The sequence below is a fragment of the Zalophus californianus genome, chromosome 7 (assembly GCF_009762305.2).
Source record: "Zalophus californianus isolate mZalCal1 chromosome 7, mZalCal1.pri.v2, whole genome shotgun sequence".
Classification (NCBI taxonomy): domain Eukaryota; kingdom Metazoa; phylum Chordata; class Mammalia; order Carnivora; family Otariidae; genus Zalophus; species Zalophus californianus.
Window position 1 is genome coordinate 98,658,489 of NC_045601.1, and position 19,287 is coordinate 98,677,775.

The 19,287-nt window shown below is 40.7% G+C and overlaps 1 protein-coding gene across 1 annotated transcript; it reads left to right on the plus strand.

Annotated features, from left to right (window-relative positions):
- The first annotated feature begins 3,783 nt into the window (after nt 1–3,783).
- On the plus strand, nt 3,784–18,020 carry LOC113927082 (glutathione S-transferase-like). The gene is made up of 6 exons (XM_027602683.1): nt 3,784–3,870; nt 8,248–8,299; nt 10,460–10,592; nt 13,218–13,358; nt 15,918–16,050; nt 17,626–18,020. The coding sequence occupies exons 1-6, from the start codon at nt 3,784–3,786 to the stop codon at nt 17,782–17,784; spliced, it is 705 nt and encodes a 234-aa protein (XP_027458484.1). The 3' UTR covers nt 17,785–18,020.
- The last annotated feature ends 1,267 nt before the right edge of the window (nt 18,021–19,287 follow it).

Below are 19,287 nucleotides of genomic sequence, written 5' to 3' on the forward strand. Positions count from 1 at the left end.
TATTTGCCAAATACTCTTGTTACTCTCTCACCTCCAATTAATATGTACATTTAGAATGAGTGGACTGGGGATTTACCATTGTATGTTACATATCCGGGGGCTCTCCCAGCTGTCACCCTGGCCCTTCTCTGCTTTCTCTTTTTCTCTAAGGTATGGTTTTCTTTATTAAGGCTCAGGTAAGCTGCCCCCAGGTTAAGTACTCATGAATGTCACAGTCCCCAACTGGGGGACAGGCAGGCAGGTGAGTTGGGGGCAGAGACCTTCCACATCCCCCAAAAGTGGGGTAGAGGAGGGAGCAGGATAATAGGGGAGCCCTGTGCTGGTCTAGTCAACTGCTGGGGAGTGGGGGTGACCCAAGAAACCCCAGGTCCAGAATAATGGGGATGTCCCCACTTGAGGGAAACCAAGGCTCTGTCTGCCCAAGTAGGGTCCAGGGAAAGCAAGGGATCAAGAGCTTGTGCCCCAGGCTGGTGGGTCTCCTGGGAACCACCCCCACTAATGAATGCTTATGGAGGGGAGGGTCTGGACAGGGCCCCCCTGGCAGTCTTGCTGGGAGTCAGGCACAGGCCCTGTGGATGACAAGCGAAGTTCTGGGTGGCTCAGGTCCTCCCCAGCTCAGGGCCCCACCTGTGCTTGTCAGAGCCTCCCCAGAACCTGACCCAAGGCCGCTCACTGGTCTCCACTCTGCGGGAACCAGCCCAAAGCTGATGGAACCAGAGACCAGTGACCACAATATCTAGCCCCAGGTCCTCACGGGGGCCTCCCCAGGCTCCATGAACTCAGCCCCTCTCAGCCAGCTCCCCAAGACAGGATGAGAATCAGAAGCCCATTGTCCTGTGGGAGGCACCTGCTTTCTTCCACATATGCTCCATATCTGCTGTGGGTGAGACCAGATGGGAAGGTGGGTCAGCTCACAAGTGCCCTGGGCCTCAGACTTCTCAGAGGGAACTTTTCAGAGTGGATACTATGGGGTGCAGATCCAAGTGAGCCAGTTCACAAATTCAAGAGTACAAATTTTTTTTCGTATTTCTATAACAGTTCTATTTTGAACCCCATTCCACCAGGGGTACAAACTAAATCTAGGCTGAGCGTTCATCCCACACATTCATCCCTGAAGCCGGAATGAACACTGTTCCAAATTTCCTTGTGATTCAGAAGCCACCCCAGGGCCTTTAAAGCTTCAGTCCATTAGGAATAACATCAGCTTTTGCTGAGCAATTAAAAATGTTTTTATGATGGGAAATTTTATACATTTATGAAAATGGACAAATAGTGTAAGCAACCCATAGACCCATCACCCAGCTGCAGCAATTAGCAACAAAATGTCTCTTGTGTTATACTTAGACTCCCACCCATTCCCCCCTCACAACTGGATTAATTGGAAGCAAATCCCAATATCATACTATTTTATCCATAACTCCTTTGATATGAATCTCTGAAAGACAGGGATTTTTTTTTCTGAGAATAACATCCATTTATTATTTCCTAGTTTCTGTAGGTCAGGAATCCAGCTTAAAGTTAATTGCATCCTCTGCTCAGGGTCTCTCAAGATAAGGATTCCTTCTGAAAAACATTCCATAATATCACCATATTACCTAAAAAATTGACAATAATTCTCTTATATTAAGTGTTCTTGGTTCAAAGTTTCTAATCGTATCATCTATTTTTAAAATAATTGCTCTGTTAAGATCAGAATCCAAAAAAAGTTTCTGTACATTGCATTTGTTTGAAGAATCTCTTAAATCTCTCGAGCTCTTAGATTTCCCCTGCCTCTCTGATTTTCATGCAATTTTTTTTAAAACTTCTTATCACCACAGTATAAAAGTAGAGAGTTCTTTGGGAATGTGTTAGTCACTTGGCCTGCAGAACAGTGCTTCTCAAACTTGAATGTGGATGTAAATCCCTGGGGATCTTAAAATGTAGATTCTAGAGGGTCTGGGGTGGAGCCCGAGAGGCCTGCATTTCTTACAACTTCCCAGGTGATCCATATGTTGCTATCCTGGGGACCACTATCTGAATGGCAAGACCGTTGATTTCCACGTATAGATTTTGCCGATTTTGCTAATTGCATCCCTGAAGTGTTCATCTGTTTCCTGCATTTCCCATAAATTGGTATCTTGAGGCTTGATTGAATTCCTGGTCAGTTGTTTTGGCAAGAATCCTTGAAGGCAGTGCTGTACACTTCCACTGCATCACATTGGAAGGATTGTCATGTCTGGTTGTCCCACTTTTAGTGATGTTAGGTGTGTGGAGTGGTCAGCCTGACCTTTCCATTCTAGGGATCTCTATTAGTAGTTTTGGCAGCTATTGATACAACCGCCATCCAGATCCGTGGTTCTTAATGCTGACTACATGTTAGAATCACCTAGAAAGATTCTAAAAAACACTGATGCCAGAGTCCTTTCCCAAATCAATGTGGGACCCAGGCAGGGATCGGGGCGGGGGGGAGGGAGAGAGAGAGAGAGAGAGAGAGAGAGAGAAAGGGAACGAGCATGCGCACTTGTGCACCTGTGTGTGCCCCTAATAGGGTGATTCTAATAGGTACCACATAGGGGGCTGAAAAACCATAGATCTAGGTCACTTTTTTTTTTCATTCTGGTTTTCAAAATAGTAATATCCTCAATCTAACCTTTTTTCTTCACTTATTTTCCTGAGCTCTTAATGTGTAGAATTGCTGTTTTAAAAAGTGAGCCAGGTGATATGCTGCAAAATAAATCAGGTCCCATTCATAGAGTGAGGCCACTCCCACCTCCCCACATAGCCTCCCCTGCTGCCAGGGACCCACCTCTCCAGGGACCTCAAGCTACTTTGGAATGTCCAGAGCCTGTCACCCCACCAAGGCCACCCCCTCATGTCCCATAAGCCTCAGAGGTTATCTTGGGGTGGTGCGGATGGGCTTTTAATTTCCCCACTACTTTAACTTCTTCAAGGTGAGTAAGGGTTATGCTTCTAAAAAAGATGTTTTCATTTTCAGAGGAAAAAGAAAGTGTGAAAAGACGCAGTGCCTAACTCTGCACTTTTGCTTTAAATCCTAATGAGTCATTGAAAATCTTCTTGAATCCTGTCTGCAGGCTTCAGAGGACACCTGAATTAAAGTACCGAGATAAGTCTCGAAAGTGAAAAGCATCAGCCTCCCCTAATCTCACCCAGTTTTACTAGTCTGGGTTGTGCGGGCAGGAGAGAGGAGGAGGATCTGTATAGATAAAAAGGAAAGAGCCTGGAATGCTAGAAGCTCATCACCTGCTACCGGAGGAAAAGCTGGTCAGAGTCTTATTTTTGAATTCCTTCCATCTGTCTGGCTTCCTCACTTGTCCTCTATCTATTTTTAAAAATATATCAGTTATTCATTTTTTTTAAGATTTTATTTATTTATTTGGGAGAGAATGAGAGAGAGAGAGCACGAGAGGGAAGAGGGTCAGAGGGAGAAGCAGACTCCCCGCCGAGCAGGGAGCCCGATGCGGGACTCGATCCCGGGACTCCAGGATCACGACCTGAGCCGCAGGCAGTCGCTTAACCAACTGAGCCACCCAGGCGCCCAAAATATATCAGTTATTCAATTCAGTGTTGAGAACACCAATTTGTGATGATAAACTCCATTTGTGAGACAGAAAACAGAACCCAGGCAGCCTTGGGGCTGAGGAACAGCTTTGATTTGGGGCACAAGTCCAGAGCTTTCTGGTTAACTTTGCACTGCTCTGTACATTTGTATTTCTCTCGCGCTCGCTCTCTGCGCCGAAGAGTCTTCATCAGTCTCTTTCTGTTGATTCACAGGACTCCTTAGGCATGGCGGGGAAGCCCAAGCTTCACCACTTCAACGGACGAGGCCGAATGGAGTCCATCCGGTGGCTCCTGGCCGCAGCAGGAGTAGAGGTAAGATGCTGGATTTATTCATATTATTTTCATCATGGGGTCGTTGAGCACTTACTTAGGGAGCAGGTGTGGGAAACTCCTATGATTCCTGAACAAAAAGCCGATTTTTGCCACCTGCTCTTTAGATACTGGGCTGTGAGTGAATTAGTTCCTTCAAATAAGCACTCAAGTATCATGGAAACTGGTTGTTGGTACTGAGCTGACCCAAGGTGAAGCAAATAATGACTAATGAAGGAAGGAGGGAGGAAGGGGGAAGGAAGGAAGGAAGGGACTCGTTTTACCAAATAGCTTCTTTTCATTTCATCCTTGTCAGCCAAGTGTTGGATTTGTTTCACTACATATTTCTCATGAATATCGAGAAACAGGTAGTTTTCTTTAAATGCACATAAGGGTCTCAGAGATACTGATGTAAGAACATATCATTCATTACCAAAAATATAACTATCCTATACTTTAATGAATTAAAAAAATTCTATTCTCAACACACTTAAAACCTGCTATTGAAGTTTATACTGACCTTTCAAAGATAAATGTTTGTATCTGTATACAATTTCACTGTGAATATAAAGCAATTAGCCTCTTCTGTAAGCCACACAGAATTTTTTTTTTCCTAGTCACTCCTAAGTGGTCTCTTGGATCCAAAGATGAAAGAGCAGGGAGTTCTCTTCACACTTACATGGTTTAACATGCAAATAGCAAGTAATTCCATTCACTTGATACTTGTTAGGATGCTCTACATTCTGTTTGGGCCCTGACAGAAGACTAACATTCATTTGTTCACTAGGAATGCAGATACCGTATATGAATGCAGCTTAGAACACGGCTTATTATTCAAATATTTTGTGAAACATACCATTTTATGGTATCTGGTGGTAGAGAGGCTTGAAGACATTTTAGGAGAAGAGAACAGATATTTTATACTAGAATCTGAAGAAACCTATGAAGCCACTTCCCAGGAAAAAGCCCGATGTACATATAATTATAGGGGCTCCAAGAAGCCGCGAAATACACAGTTGTATCCTAGGTCCCCAGGTTAAGAATCTCTGCTATAATAAAGCAACAAATCCTTGTGAAAAGTTCACCATCACTTTTTTTCAAAAATCCTTTCGTTATGAATTTTTTTAAATTTTAAATTAAAATTTTGCAAATACATAAAGTATAAAGAATGTAATAATAAACAAACATGATGCCACTATGTGGAATGAGTGATTATTATTATTTTGTCGTATTTGCCTTCAGTCTTAAAAAAAAACCACATGGGTAATATATTAATATAATCTTTTAAAAATAAAACCTTAACAGATAAAGCTAAAATTTAGTTGGACCATCATCCCCATGTCCACTTAACTAACCCCTATCCAGTTAGTCCAGCCTTTATATTTTTACATTTATGTGTGTGCTCACCAACCATTGACTTGTGTACCTTTTGAAATAATTTATATAAGTGGTTCCCTTCGTGAATCATTCTATATTTTCCTCCTTACACTCAATATTATGTCTTTGAGATCCATCCATATTGAGATGGATAAATGACAGATGAATAAATGAAGGGGGTGGGGAATCAGGGTCATTCCTTTATAATTATTTTTTAAATCGCAATTTTTATGTATTGTTGCATTAGCATTAGATCTAGATAAAATATGGTAAAATACACAGGAGACAATGTGAACCCAAAGCCCACCTATCAAAAACATTCCAGTTCCTTTGGATGGGGCAATATTTTTTAGTATTATTATTTTTTATAATACTAAATATTATTTAGTATTTTTTAGTATATGATAAAAAAACTTTGAACTTGTTATTTCTTCTCCCAATGACCTAATTTTTTCAAAACAATAAATGGCCAATTCTACCTTCTGAGCCACATGAAGCTCCTTCCCGGGTCTTCTGACTCCTCACAGTTTTGTTTATTTTTTAAACGTGAGGGGCAGAGTTGTTTTTTTAAAGATTTTATTTATTTATTTGAGAGAGAGAGAATGAGAGATAGCACGAGAGGGAAGAGGGGGGTCAGAGGGAGCTCAGCTCCCTGCTGAGCAGGGAGCCCGATGCAGGACTCGATCCCGGGACTCCAGGATCATGACCTGAGCCAAAGGCAGTCATTTAACCAACTGAGCCACCCAGGCGCCCTCCTCACAGTTTTTATATTCAGGGTTGGTATCATCGTAGCTTGTCAGAGTTAGAAGACAATTCTATAGCAATATTGAACTTCTGTGTCTGACTTTTCCTTTTGATGTGAGTCATAGCAAATTTTTAAAAGTTAAGTCATCATGCTCTAGCATACATGACTTTGCTAAAATGGCCGTGCTTCATGTATCCTTAGAGCCCAGGGCCCCTCGCACAGTAAGCCTTCAAGCAAAAGGTATCACTGAAGAAAACACACCATTAAAAACAAAAACGTTCAGGTGGGGGACCCTTGCTGTGTGATCTGGTCAAACTCAGTCTAAACTTACCAGAAAATTCCTCAGACAGTACATAGTCTGAGGAATTTTGCTGTATCCCATGCTGGTCTATGGCCACACCCAGACTACGATTTCCTGCATGCTGCCCTCTCCCCAAGCTGCTTTCAGGGACTGACCTGGTAACACCCTGGTTGGAATTGGAGTTTGAGCTCCACACTCTGAGCTCTTAGAGCCTGGCCAAAGCAGATAGTAAAAGTTACCCCGGAGTACCTGACCTGAGAAATTTGAGGAGAAATTGAAATCATAAATATATACTTTTTTTCCCCCATCACACTACATGAATGTCTTAAGTAATCTTCAAATTTAGGAAAAACGCTTTTTGGGAAGCGTTGCTTTATACCTTGGTTATCCCTATCTATATTCTCATATTTGATATCAACTTCGGAATGACTTCTTCCTATAAAGATTATTGAAATACAAATACATGTTTAGCAAAATGATAGTATCTAACATGTAGTGGATTTGGAGAGAAGGAATTCTAGCCCTGGTCCTTCCACCTTTTAGCTGAGGGACTTTAGGCAAGTCACTTAACCTCTCTGGGCTTCATAAGCATCACAGGAAGGCTTGGAGAAGAGCACGAAGAGCTGTAGTTAATGCTGGTCTTCAAGGTTTAGGAATGAGGGTGATCTGCCATCTCGGTTTAACATTAAATATTCAGGAACACTACCAGGGAACCATGTTATCAGTCTCTTTTCTTAATATTTTTTATCATTCCTAATTGTAAATGTAAAATTTAAAAATTACTTTTGTGACAGTGGGGGTAGAATAGAATCTTTGGGGAAAATACTGTTTTCCAGTTACATGCTGGGGTTTTCCATCTCTAATAATGATGGAAATAATACAGAAAACTCATTGTGTTTAAATTTTATATTAAAATTGTACTGTACAAAATGCACATGTTCAATCTGTGAATGTATTTTAGAGACAAAGTATCCAGAAGTTAACTGGTAACAATCTAACAATAAAACGGAAATCTAAGACAAGCAAAAAAATTTTGAAAGCCCCAGGAAATAAACTACACCTCGATTCATGTTTCCTTAATGCCCCAAAGTGTCTTTTGAGTTCATTCAGTGCTATTGTTCGATTGCTACCACGTAGTTCCTGAGATTTGCTGCAAATTTAATTTTTCTGTGTCTAAGCCTCTTGGGTTTAAAAAGATAATATATAATAGAATGATCAAACTAATATTTGCTTGTTGTTGGACACTGGAAATGAGGGACAGCCAACACCACCCAAGGGAAAGTTCTGAGGAAAACAGTAACAATGGTCAATATTGAGCCAAACATGAGGGTTAGTTTTCCTTTGATAGGATCTCTTTTAGCCATCATGACAACATCGTGACTAGGTATTAGCTTCATTTTCACACATTAGGAAACTGAAATTAGAAGAGAGTAACTTGTCTGAGCCAATGAAGGGGAGTAGCTAGCTTTCAGATTGTCATCTGAAAAGTCTACCTGGAAGGCTCCATCCGCACAACAGGAGATATCCATGTTACTGGGTCAACTGAATTCAGTTTTGGTTTTATATAAAAACGTCCTTAGGGGCGCCTGGGTGGCTCAGTCATTAAGCGTCTGCCTTCGGCTCAGGTCGTGATCCCAGGGTCCTGGGATCGAGCCCCACATTTGGCTCCTTGCTCCGCGGGAAGCCTGCCTCTCCCTCTCCTACTCCCCCTGCTTGTGTTCCGTCTCTCACTGTCTCTCTCTGTCAAATAAATAAAATCTTTAAAAAACAAAACCAAAAAAAGTCCTTAGGTTCACTGAACCCAGAAAAGGCCAGCATGCGTTCAATAACTAGTTGAAATATTGGTTTCCTTGGTAGTTAGACCTTTTACTTCTATTGCACTCTTTTTCCATGATATCAAAAGAAATAACAGTAAAAATGATAATAACATTCTTGTATTCTTTCTTTCATTCTTTAGTTTGAAGAAGGACTTTTTGAAACACGTGAAGAATTTGAGAAACTGATCCAAGGTGAGAAAAAAGCCTTGCATCATGCTGCATTAGACCAAGGATGAGATAGATGGTCTCTCCATCTCTGAGAGGCATGTATGCATGCACGCGCGCGCGCACACACACACACACACACACACACACACACACACACACACACACACACATTCTAAGAGCAGAGAAAATTAGGTAGGCAGTATCTATCCATATCTCTATGTCAGGAAGGCAGCACTTGGACCTTGCAACAAGCATATGAGTGTTCAAAGTGGGAGGAGCCCCCCCCCCCCCCCGAGCTTCTAAATTGTAATAATTTCAGCACCATCTCCTTGTTTCCTCAGCCTTAGGGATGATACTTACTTTCTGCATTTGTCACCTTCATGATGCTGTACTACTGTCTTTTCGTTGCCTCTCAGTGCTCCAGGACCTAATTATCTTCTTTGTAACTTGGTATGGCTAAAGTAACCAGTATGGTTCTGTCTCCCAGCTGGATCCTGACAGATGTAATTAGGGAGCAGAAAATGTCCTGACAGTTAAACCTGGTGGCAAGTGCAGAAAAACCAGGATGTTCTTGCCACGGAATCAGTCCAGAGAACTGGCTTAACTTAAGGAAAAGTGGGAAAAGTGCCATCCTTACTGTTGCCCTTCTGAGGAAGAGTCAGACTGACTGATGAGGGAGGGAAGGAGGGAAGGATGAGGCAGAGAGAGTGGAATTCTTTTAAATTAAACCATTGCCCTCTCAAGTCGCTGTTGTGTAATGCAAAGATTTCCTGGAAGACTGAAAAAGTAAGCCCAAAACAAAGAGCTGTCTCTCTGATGGGAGGCCACTGGAACTTGGGTTCACATAGGAGAGTGGTGTGGAATAACATGCCGAAGGTACATGGAGGCAAGTGTCAAGGAGTCTAGGTTGAGGTTAAATATTATTGTCTTGTAAGCAAAGAGGAGTAATGGAAAGGTTTAAGCCCAGTGTTATGACTCCGGGAAAACAAGCAGGCAGTGCATGTGGAGTAGATAAGAAGGGCCCATCTGCTCAGCATCACTCGGCATCAGGGAAATGCAAATCAAAACCACGATGAGATACCACCTCACACCTGTCAGAATGGCTAAAATAAAAAACACAAGAAACAACAGGTGTTGGTGAGGCTGTGGAGAAAAAGGAACCCTCGCGCACTGTGGGTGGGAATGCAAACTGGTGCAGCCACTCTGGAAAACAGTATGGAGCTTCCTCAAAAAGTTGAAAATAGAATTACCCTATGATCCAGTAATCCCATTATTTGGGTAGTGGCCCAAAGATTATGAAAACGGTAATTCAAAGAGATATATGTGTTTATCGCAGCATTATTTACAATAGCCAAATTATGGAAACAGCCCAGGTTTCCATCGATAAATGAATGGATAAAGAAGATGTGGTATATACATACCATGGAATATCCTCAGCCAAAAAAAGAAGAAAATCTTGTCATTTGCAATGACATGGACCGACCTAGAGGGTATAATGCTAAGCAAAATAAGCCAGTCAGAGAAAGACAAATATATGATTTCACTCATATGTGAAATTCAAGAAACAAAACAAATGAACAAAGAAAACAAGACACAAGCCAAAACGCAGACTCTTAACTCTAGAGAACAAACTGGGAGGTGGGGGGTGGAAATGGCTGAAATAGGTAAAGGGAATTAAGATCACACTTAACAGTGATGAGCGCTGGGTAATATATAGAATTGTTGAATCGCTATATTGTATGCCTGGAACTAATAGAACACTGTACGTTAACTGTCCTGGAATTAAAATTAAAAAGCTTAATTAAAAAAAAGGAGGGCCCATCTGAGGGCTGAGTTAATAGCTAGGACATTATTACGATGGTTCAGAGGGAAAGAGAGTCTAGCCAGCGGGGTGGCCACAGGAATGGAGAGTAAGTGATGAGAAAGGGACATTCTTGGCCAGAAAGAAAGCTTCTGTGTCTGCACTTTGTTGTATCTCCCAGAGGACTCAGCCTCAAGTCTTGCACTCTCCACATCTTTCTGCGAATAAATGCATACATATTCCTGCTTTTGGATTAGTCTCTAAAATATTTTAATCATATTTAATTATGTAGTCCCATTTTGTAGCACCTTAAGAGTTAAAGAAGACTCAGTTACTACCATCAGGGACAGTAAAGAACCCAACTTTCCTTTTTACATTTAAAGGTGGAACCCTGATGTATGAACAAATGCCCATGGTCGAAATCGATGGGATGAATTTGGTAGAAACCAGAGCTATCCTAAGATACCTAGCTGCAAAATCTGACTTGTATGGAAGGAACCTGCAGGAACAAGCCTGGTAACAGCAACTATTTCTTACTTAAACAAACAAACAAAATCTAACCCTTAGTCATGTTAGCAATCGTATGTAGTTCTTGATAGATTCACTGAAAATTCTTTTCTTGTTTTTTAACTTCTTGTGGAAAAATCTAATGCACATCAAAGGAGAGAGAATGGTAAAATAAACCCGGTGTACACATTTACTTTCAACAATTACCAATTCATGGCCAATTACAGTTTATTTCATTTTCTGCCTCTTTCTGGTGAAATCTGTGTTTCCCTCCACTAGGTGGGAGTAAAGCACAAGGTAAATCATAAGAACAAATTTGGGAGCGTGACCCTGTGAAATTGATTCAGGAAGTAGCCTTTGGAAACCACCTCCTTAGGCTCTGGCACACCAGATAGTCCCCCGCCCCAGGGTCCCAGACATTCTTAATTCTCACATGTACACACCTGTCCTTTTGCAATGGGCATACCTGTCTACAAACCAGCAAAACATTGTCTTGTCTTGCAACCCTCAATTGCAAATTAAGGCACAGAATTAGAAAACCCTTAGTAACCAACAAATAGTCCATTTTTACCAAAGGAGGTGTGTTTTAAATAAATTTCTCATTGTTTTAAAGAATACATTTATTTTCAGAAACTGAACTTTAAAATTTTTAATGCAGTAAAATTTTTGAAATAGATCCTGTATTTTTAAATCTTAACATAAGCTTTCTCTTGCTTTCTAACAGATTCTAATTGCCAAATTTCTGCTGATTGCATCCCTGCAGTGTAGTTTAACAAATTCCTCTGTCTCTATTTCCTGTCAATTGGTTGTCAGATATAGAGCTTTTAACAGACTCAAATTCTAGTGGTTTTTGCAAGACTATTTCATAGGTATTGGTGCATTCCCCAATCAGGAAGCAAAAAATACTTGTCTATTCTTTATGATATTAACAGCCATTGGTGTTCAGTGCTATCATTCCTTCTGCGTTTATTATCTAGGACACTTCTATAAAGAAAAACTTTCCTTCATTTACTATCTGGTTATCTGGAGTACAATTTATTCTAGGAAAGACATGATAGACCTTTGTTTACCAATTTTTCAAATGAGTTGGCTCACCTGTATCCTACCAATTAATTATTGTTATTGTTCTAGTGTCACTATGAGCTCATCAATTTAAATATCTTTGACGTGTTTCAGTTCACTTTAGTTGTTACTTTTATTTATGCTCAAATTGTCCTGCCTTTGGCCAGTGGGAGCAAAGTCGCTCCCGGGAATGTTTGACTTACTCTAGTGGTCTCTGATAACTTCCTTGTAAGGGGTTAATCCAGATTAACCCTGTACATCTCTTGTTCTGGACCTGGACTCAGCCATTTTTCTAAGGAGCTGTGGTTCCTTTTACTGCAAAATAGTTTTTAAGTACATCTTTCACAAAACTAATGTTTATAAATTGAAAATGAATTAATAATTTTTATGGTTTCCTCACTGGTATCTCGTGATGATAAAACCTTATATGTGTTAGACACTTTATATTTTAACCCTCTTTCTACTACATAATCCCCAAACAACCCTACTGCTCAGAATGCTCCTCTTCTGGCTGGCTGTTGCTGCAGACACCATCTCTCAGGGTTCTGTGAGTTGACAGGGATCAGCTGGATGGCACCCTTCAAAGAGTCTCTCATGTGGTTCTTCACTCGGATGTCTGGCACCTGGGTTGGGAGAGCTGGAACAAATGGACCCGGCAGGGTATCTCTCCCCCCACATGACTCTTCTCTCCATGAGGCCAGCTTGAGCTTCTTTGAGGAGGTGGCTGGCTTCCCTCAGAGCGAATGTGGGAGACAACCCGGTGGAAGCTCTAAGGCTTCTTATGACCTAGTCTTAGAAGTCTTGGAACATTACTTCCGCACATTCTGTTGGTCAAACAAGTTGCCCATTCAGATTCAAGGGGAGAATGAAGAGTTATTCTCAATGGCAGAAGTACAAAGAATTGGAGGCTATTTCAAGATACTCGTTGGTATTCTAGGTTAAAGTTAAAAGAACTATGGCTCCAAAACATTAAGAAACTCACTTTGGACCAGGACAGAGGTTTCCCAATGCCCATGGTGCCTTGTCTAACATAATATCTGTTTTTCTATTCATTCTGGCGCAGAGACGTGAGTGGTGGCAAGGGGGACCTGTGGAGTAAGTTCTGTGCCTTCTTGAATTGTTCTACTAAGTTTGAGAACCTTCAATCCAGATGGAGATGTTGTTGGGAGCATAGAGGTCCCTGGTTACCTCTTCCTCAACCTGTATAGAAATGGGCAATTTCATTTTTATTATAACATTTAAATAGCCGAATATGATCTTTGCCTCATTTATTACTTTAGGATTATTTTAATACTTTGTGTATGTTTTACTTAGCACTCACGTCACACAGCTGATATTCACACACCACATAACTGCTCCCACACTCTAGTCCTATCATTTTTCTGTTTCTCAAATTGATCTTAATCTCTCAAAGGAATAGCATATAGGCAGCAACACTTGATTTTAAATCATGGGACATTGAGGTACCTGCTACGAGGCAGGTGGTGCGAAGCACTGATAACTTGTTTCTTTGGCTCCTGAAATGATGGTTCCTTTATCTGCAACTCTTTTGAATTATCACTCCTTCTCTAGGATTGACATGTATGTAGAGGGCTTGAAGGACCTGAGCGACATGATTATGTTCTTTCCACTGTCCCTGCCTGGAGAGAAGAAGAAGAATCTTGAAGACATCCTTGAAAGAGCTACTACAAGATTCTTCCCTGTCTATGAGAAGGTAAGCGACAAACTTCTGCCCTGCCCTGTGACTTGGATCAAGGAGGAGAAAAAGAACTAAACTAAAAGTAGAGAACTTCATTGGTGGATGAAAGATCCCCAAAACACTTTGTGAAAGCAAAACTCTCCCCTCAGTGGCAGTTACAAAACAAGTCTGCTCTCCTTCCTCTCAGTCCGGTCTTCTGCATTTTATTTTTAAGGATTCCATGCATAACTTCAGCAATATTTGGGGTTCTAGTGCTGACAGAATTTCAGTTGCTTGATTTACTTCTGGAGTAAAGAGTCTTTTTTTTTTAAGATTTTATTATTTATTTGAGAGAGAGAGAATGAGAGAGAGAGAGCATGAGGGGGGGAGGGTCAGAGGGAGAAGCAGACTTCCTGCTGAGCAGGGAGCCCGATGTGGGATTCGATCCCGGGACTCCAGGATCATGACCTGAGCTGAAGGCAGTCGCTTAACCAACTGAGCCACCCAGGCGCCCCAAAAAAGAAGATTCTAGGGAGGAAAAATCCCACACTAATTAGAGAGGTGGAGTGAGGGAAAAGATGGATATTACTTCTAAAATACACTGGATAGTACCAGGGCTCAGGGTACTTTATAAGGCTTCTCAGAATTCTATACAATATTCAAAATGTTAAGACAACAATTGTTCCAAAAATAGTACTATTTTTCATCTGTCTCTGCATTTTTAACAGCTGAAAATAATGTCTGAGAAACTTGAGCTGGAAGCAAATACTTAGTGCCAGCCCTAATACAGTGTTGGATGACCTCTTTAGTTATCAGTGCTCTTGACCTCAAGGTCAAGATGTGTTCATTATATCAGTCAACATAGGAATGGATCATGAAAAATGTTAAGGGTTTGGTAAAAATGAGATATCAGTTTTCCAAACCCACCAGCAATGCTGGTTTAATCCATCCTTTCTGGGTTGAGTAACAATGGGTCTAATTGAATGATTTAGTATATACATTTGAATATATTTATCATATCAACAATTTTATAGCCTAATCATATGGATTATTTAATTGATATGTATTTATTTTTTATTTTTAAAAGACTCTATTTATTTATTTGACAGAGAGAGAGTGAGAGAGCACAAGCAGGGGGAGTGGGAGAGGGAGAAGCAGGCTCCCTTGCTGAGCAGGGAGCCCGATGTGGGACTCCATCCCAGGACCCTGGGATCATGACCCGAACTGAAGGCAGACGCTTAACCGAGAGCCACCCAGGCGCCCCTTATATTTATGTATTTAATGTAGATTTTAGATTCTCTAACTTCCTATGTTATACTTTTCCATTAATTACATTTAGTGAGGTATCAGTCCCCTTGGTCCAAGATGGAAGGTGGATCAAAATATGAATATTCTATACCTCAGGCTTTCTTGGTATCATTCCTTTGAAATTAAAAGATAATCTATTCCATTGTAATTAGCATATAATTTAAGCAACTTTTTCTTATAGTTTTATTAATATAGACAATGGAATGAATGTTTAACATCACTCTTCCCAGTGACTTAAGTTTTTGTTGTGAGATACTATGAAGAAAAGAGACTTCTCTTGTGGCTAAAAATAGTATCAACATCAGCATCATCACCAAAACAGAGCTAATCATCTGATGGTTCATTTCTGCTAAGTGCTTACTATGTGCTAAGCACTATGCCATGCATTTTGCATGCATGATCCCACAACATCTTTATAACTCCGTGGAAGATGTGCCATTGTTATCCCCATTTTGCAGATGAAGCAACCAGAGCTTAAAGACGCAAGGTAACTTGCCTGATGTCATACAACTAATCACACTAGGGCCTACACTCTGGTCTCTCTAACTCCTGATCCCATGTCCAAGCATCACAAAATCAGAGAGTTTGAGGCCTATACAATACCTTAATGACCTTCTTCTCCAATCTTTTATTTTCAGTTGATTTTGACTCAGAGTGACCTATAAGTCAGAGCCCCATTAGAAGAAAATCTGCTTGTAGAAATGAGGTGTGGGTCCCTGGGAGAATGATGTTCTCCCACATAGAGCAGCATCCTAATAAGGATCCTGACCTGAGACGGTGTGAGGAGAGAATTATCATCCCAGACCCAGGAGGACCACCAATCCAGACTATGGGGGTAAAATTATTCTGTAAACGTTCATAGAATAGGTGCAGGGGATGTAATGAAAAGAAGACAAAGGTGTGCGAGATCAGCCTGTTTCCAGTGTTCAGGATACTCAGGAGGACCCAAGCTATCCCACCTCTTTTGATGAACAAACTGAAGCCCTCAGAGATGGGATTTATATGTGCTCACACAGCTGGCCAGCGCCCAAGACGAGGAGCCAGGTCTCTAAACTTCTAGAAGACTTTCTGCCAAATCACCCTGACTTTAAGTTATCTGCTGGTTTAATCCATCCTTTCTGGGTTGAGTAACAATGGTTCTAATTGAATGATTTAGTATATACATTTGAATATATTTATCATATCAACAATTTTATAGCCTAATCATATGGATTGTTTAATTGATATTATTTATTTTTTATTTTTAATGCCCTTAAATCCTCTACCTTCTTCTCAACTGTCATGCGGGCTCTAAGAGACCACGGGCAAGATTTCCTTGTGGGCGATCAGCTGAGCTGGGCCGATATACAGCTCCCCGAAGTCATCTTAATGGCTGAAGAGGGCAAACCCAGTGTCCTCGCAGGCTTCCCTCTGCTACAGGTAATGCTATCCAAATAACTCCCAGGAACTTCAGGAAGGACGAACTTGTAGCATTCACTTATTCTTTCAACCAGTCATTCATTATTATTGAAGACGCTGCTAACTTCTTTATGCCAAGACCTGTGCTAAAGATACAGATGCCCTCAAGGAACACACCTAGCGGGCGAGATAAGCACATAGACAGATAACCTCAATATAAGGTAGTAAATTTAAAAATAAAGTGGCATAGGAAAGCAGATGAGGGTCATCGGGGCCAGCATGGGGATCCAAGGCCAACTTCTGGCAGGCCTTCAGTCTCAAAGGTTTTGCCCTGAATGTAGAACCTCAATAAAATGACAGCAAAAGATTTAAGATATTATCACCCTCACAGAGCCATTATTTAACAATAACCATAGCCATCAACTATACTCTTATTAGGTGCCGAGCATTGTACCAAGCACTGAAGGCACATGACCGCATTGATGTTATTCTATCCTCAAAGTGAAAAGGCAACATGGCTCCAAGAGGTTAAAGAACTTTCCCTCAAGTCACACGGTCAGCAGGTGATGGGACCAGGATGAAACCCTCGGCCTGACTGATTCTGTGGCCTCAGTTCTAAAACACTTTGCTACGTTGGTGGATTCCTTGCTAACCTTTTATTTTTTTAAGAAAGATTTTATTTATTTATTTGTCAGAGAGAGAACAAGCAGGGGGAGAAGCAGGCAGAGGGAGAAGCAGGCTCCCTGCTGAGCAGGGAGCCCGAGGCGGGGCTCAATCCCGGGATCCTGGCATCATGACCTGAGCCGAAGGCAGACACTTAACTGACTGAGCCACCCAGGCGCCCCCCCCTTGCTAACCTTTTAAAAATATGCTTATTTAAAATAGTTGTTGTCCAAGTTGTGGTAATTCTGCAGCCTCAATTTCCCACTTCACATTATGTTATAAGCATATTTGGGTATTTTTATGTAGTCCACCTCATTTGGATACAGCATAGTCTTCTATTTTTGAAAATTTTCATGATTATATAATATTCCATGGGCTGTGCTCAGAATAACCTTATTTTAAATGCTGAAAATCATAAACAACTTAAATATTCAATACCTGAGAAGGGTCTACATAAATGAAGACACATCCATTGGGTAGAATTTTATGCAGCCACCTAAAGGTGTACTTTCCAAGATTACGACATGGAAAAATCCTTATGACATGAGGACTTCTATTTATTAGTTATATATCAGGATACTCTGGAATTTTTGCTTTTATGAATAACGTTGCAACAGCATCTTTATGGGTATACATTTTTCCATGTTTAAGATAGTATCATTAGGATGCAATCTGAAAAATGGGGTCACTTGGTTACAGCCTATGAACATTTTTGTGGTTCTTGAGAAATATTGCTAACTTGCTTTGTACAAGGGTAGCGTCGCTTCACAATGCCACATGATGTATGAAAATTCCGTTTTATCTCCTGTTTCTACCAACCACGAGGAATATAATTTTTACACACTTTCTGTCACATGCAAAAATATGCATCATTTATATTTTATCTATTTTGCCATATTCTCTTCTCATGGCTAGTATACTTCTGCATTTTAGGAATTCAAGGCCAGAATCAGCTACATTCCCACAATTTGCAAATTTCTGCAGCCTGGAAGCCAAAGGAAGCCTCCACTAGATGAAGGCTCCATTGAGACCGTGATGAACATATTCAAATTTGAACGTGGCATGTTTCTCAAAAACATGGGCACTATATAGTAGCTGAGTATTAACAAGTGAAGAGTTCTCAAATGTTTCACTTTGCATTCATAGCAGTGCCCAGAAAGATATCATAAGAACACTTTAATAAGGTAATAACAAGCCAAAGGAAATAAACTACCAAATACTTTGTAAATCGGACAACCCTTTTCCATAAATCAATAAAACACCAATGAATCAGAACCATCCAAATAAAGATTCTTCTGCATTCTACTTATTACAAAAGAGTAAAATCATAAGTAAGTCAGTGGATATCAAGGACTTCTTTAAGAAACAAAACACTCCACATATACAAATACCGTCACCCACTCCACACCCGTTTGAGAAAAGTCCTGGACATGGCATAGCTTCAAGCTAGTTTCTTAAACTTTCTTTTTTTTTTTAGATTTTATCATCTTTTTTAAAGATTTTCTTTGTGTGAGAGAGAGAGAGAGAGAGAGAGAAAACATGAGTGGGAGGGAGGGGCAGAGGCAGAGGGAGAAGCAGACTCCCCACTGAGCAGGGAACCCCATGCGGGACTCAATCCCAGGACCCTGAGATCATGACCTGAGCCAAAGGCAGATGCTTAACCCTACTGAGCCACCCTGGTGCCCCTAGTTTCTTAAACTTTCAATCACTAGAGTATTTTACAGATATGGCATATATCTTTATAATCAATTTCACAGTTTCTACTTTTGTATCATAATCATGAGTATAAATTGTCAATCCAAATCTGAAGGGTCTTCTCAGTCATCTCTCATAGTACACACAGCACCCAATGAAAACCACTTTTTCCAACTTTGCTTGTGCTAACAACCTCTTTAGCACCATTAGGATAAGTGGGATTTTTTAAAGTAGAATATTTTTGAAGTGTATCAAAGGATTTTGTCTGGGTTTTCTATTTTGTTAAACTGGTAGGTTCTTTTTCTTTCTCTCCCTTTCCTTTCCTTTCTTTCCTTCCTTCCTCCCTTTTGGTTAAACTGGTAGGTTTTCTTCCTTTTCTTTCTTTTTTCCCTTCCTTTCCTTTCCTTTCCCGTCCCTTCTTCCCTTCCCTTTCCTTCCTTTCTTCCCTTAATTGAATTACTTATCACTGGAAGTCTAATAACTTCCTTGAAAGTCAGCTAGGAAAGGGAAGTGAACACAACAGTATCAATTCTGCTCTTACCAACTGGGGCTCTACTCACCATTTCACGTAAAGAATGGGTTTATAATCTGACACCATGGAGTAGAGGCAACAGGATCAAAATTGCGGATTTTTAGAGCTTTAAGGGATCTCATCAACCATTTAGTCCAAATTCCTCCTTATGGATGAGAAACTAAGACCCAGAGAGAGGAAATGACCTTCCAAAGAACCTATAACCAGTTAGTGGGAGAACCAGGCTAGAACTCAAGTCTCTTGATGTTTAGTCTGGGGCCTAAAAGTAAGTGCTGCGGACACTGTCATAATTCTGCCTAAAAATGAAATGGTGATTTGGGACAAAATGGACAAAATCATTTTTGTTTCAGAATTATTACAATATTATG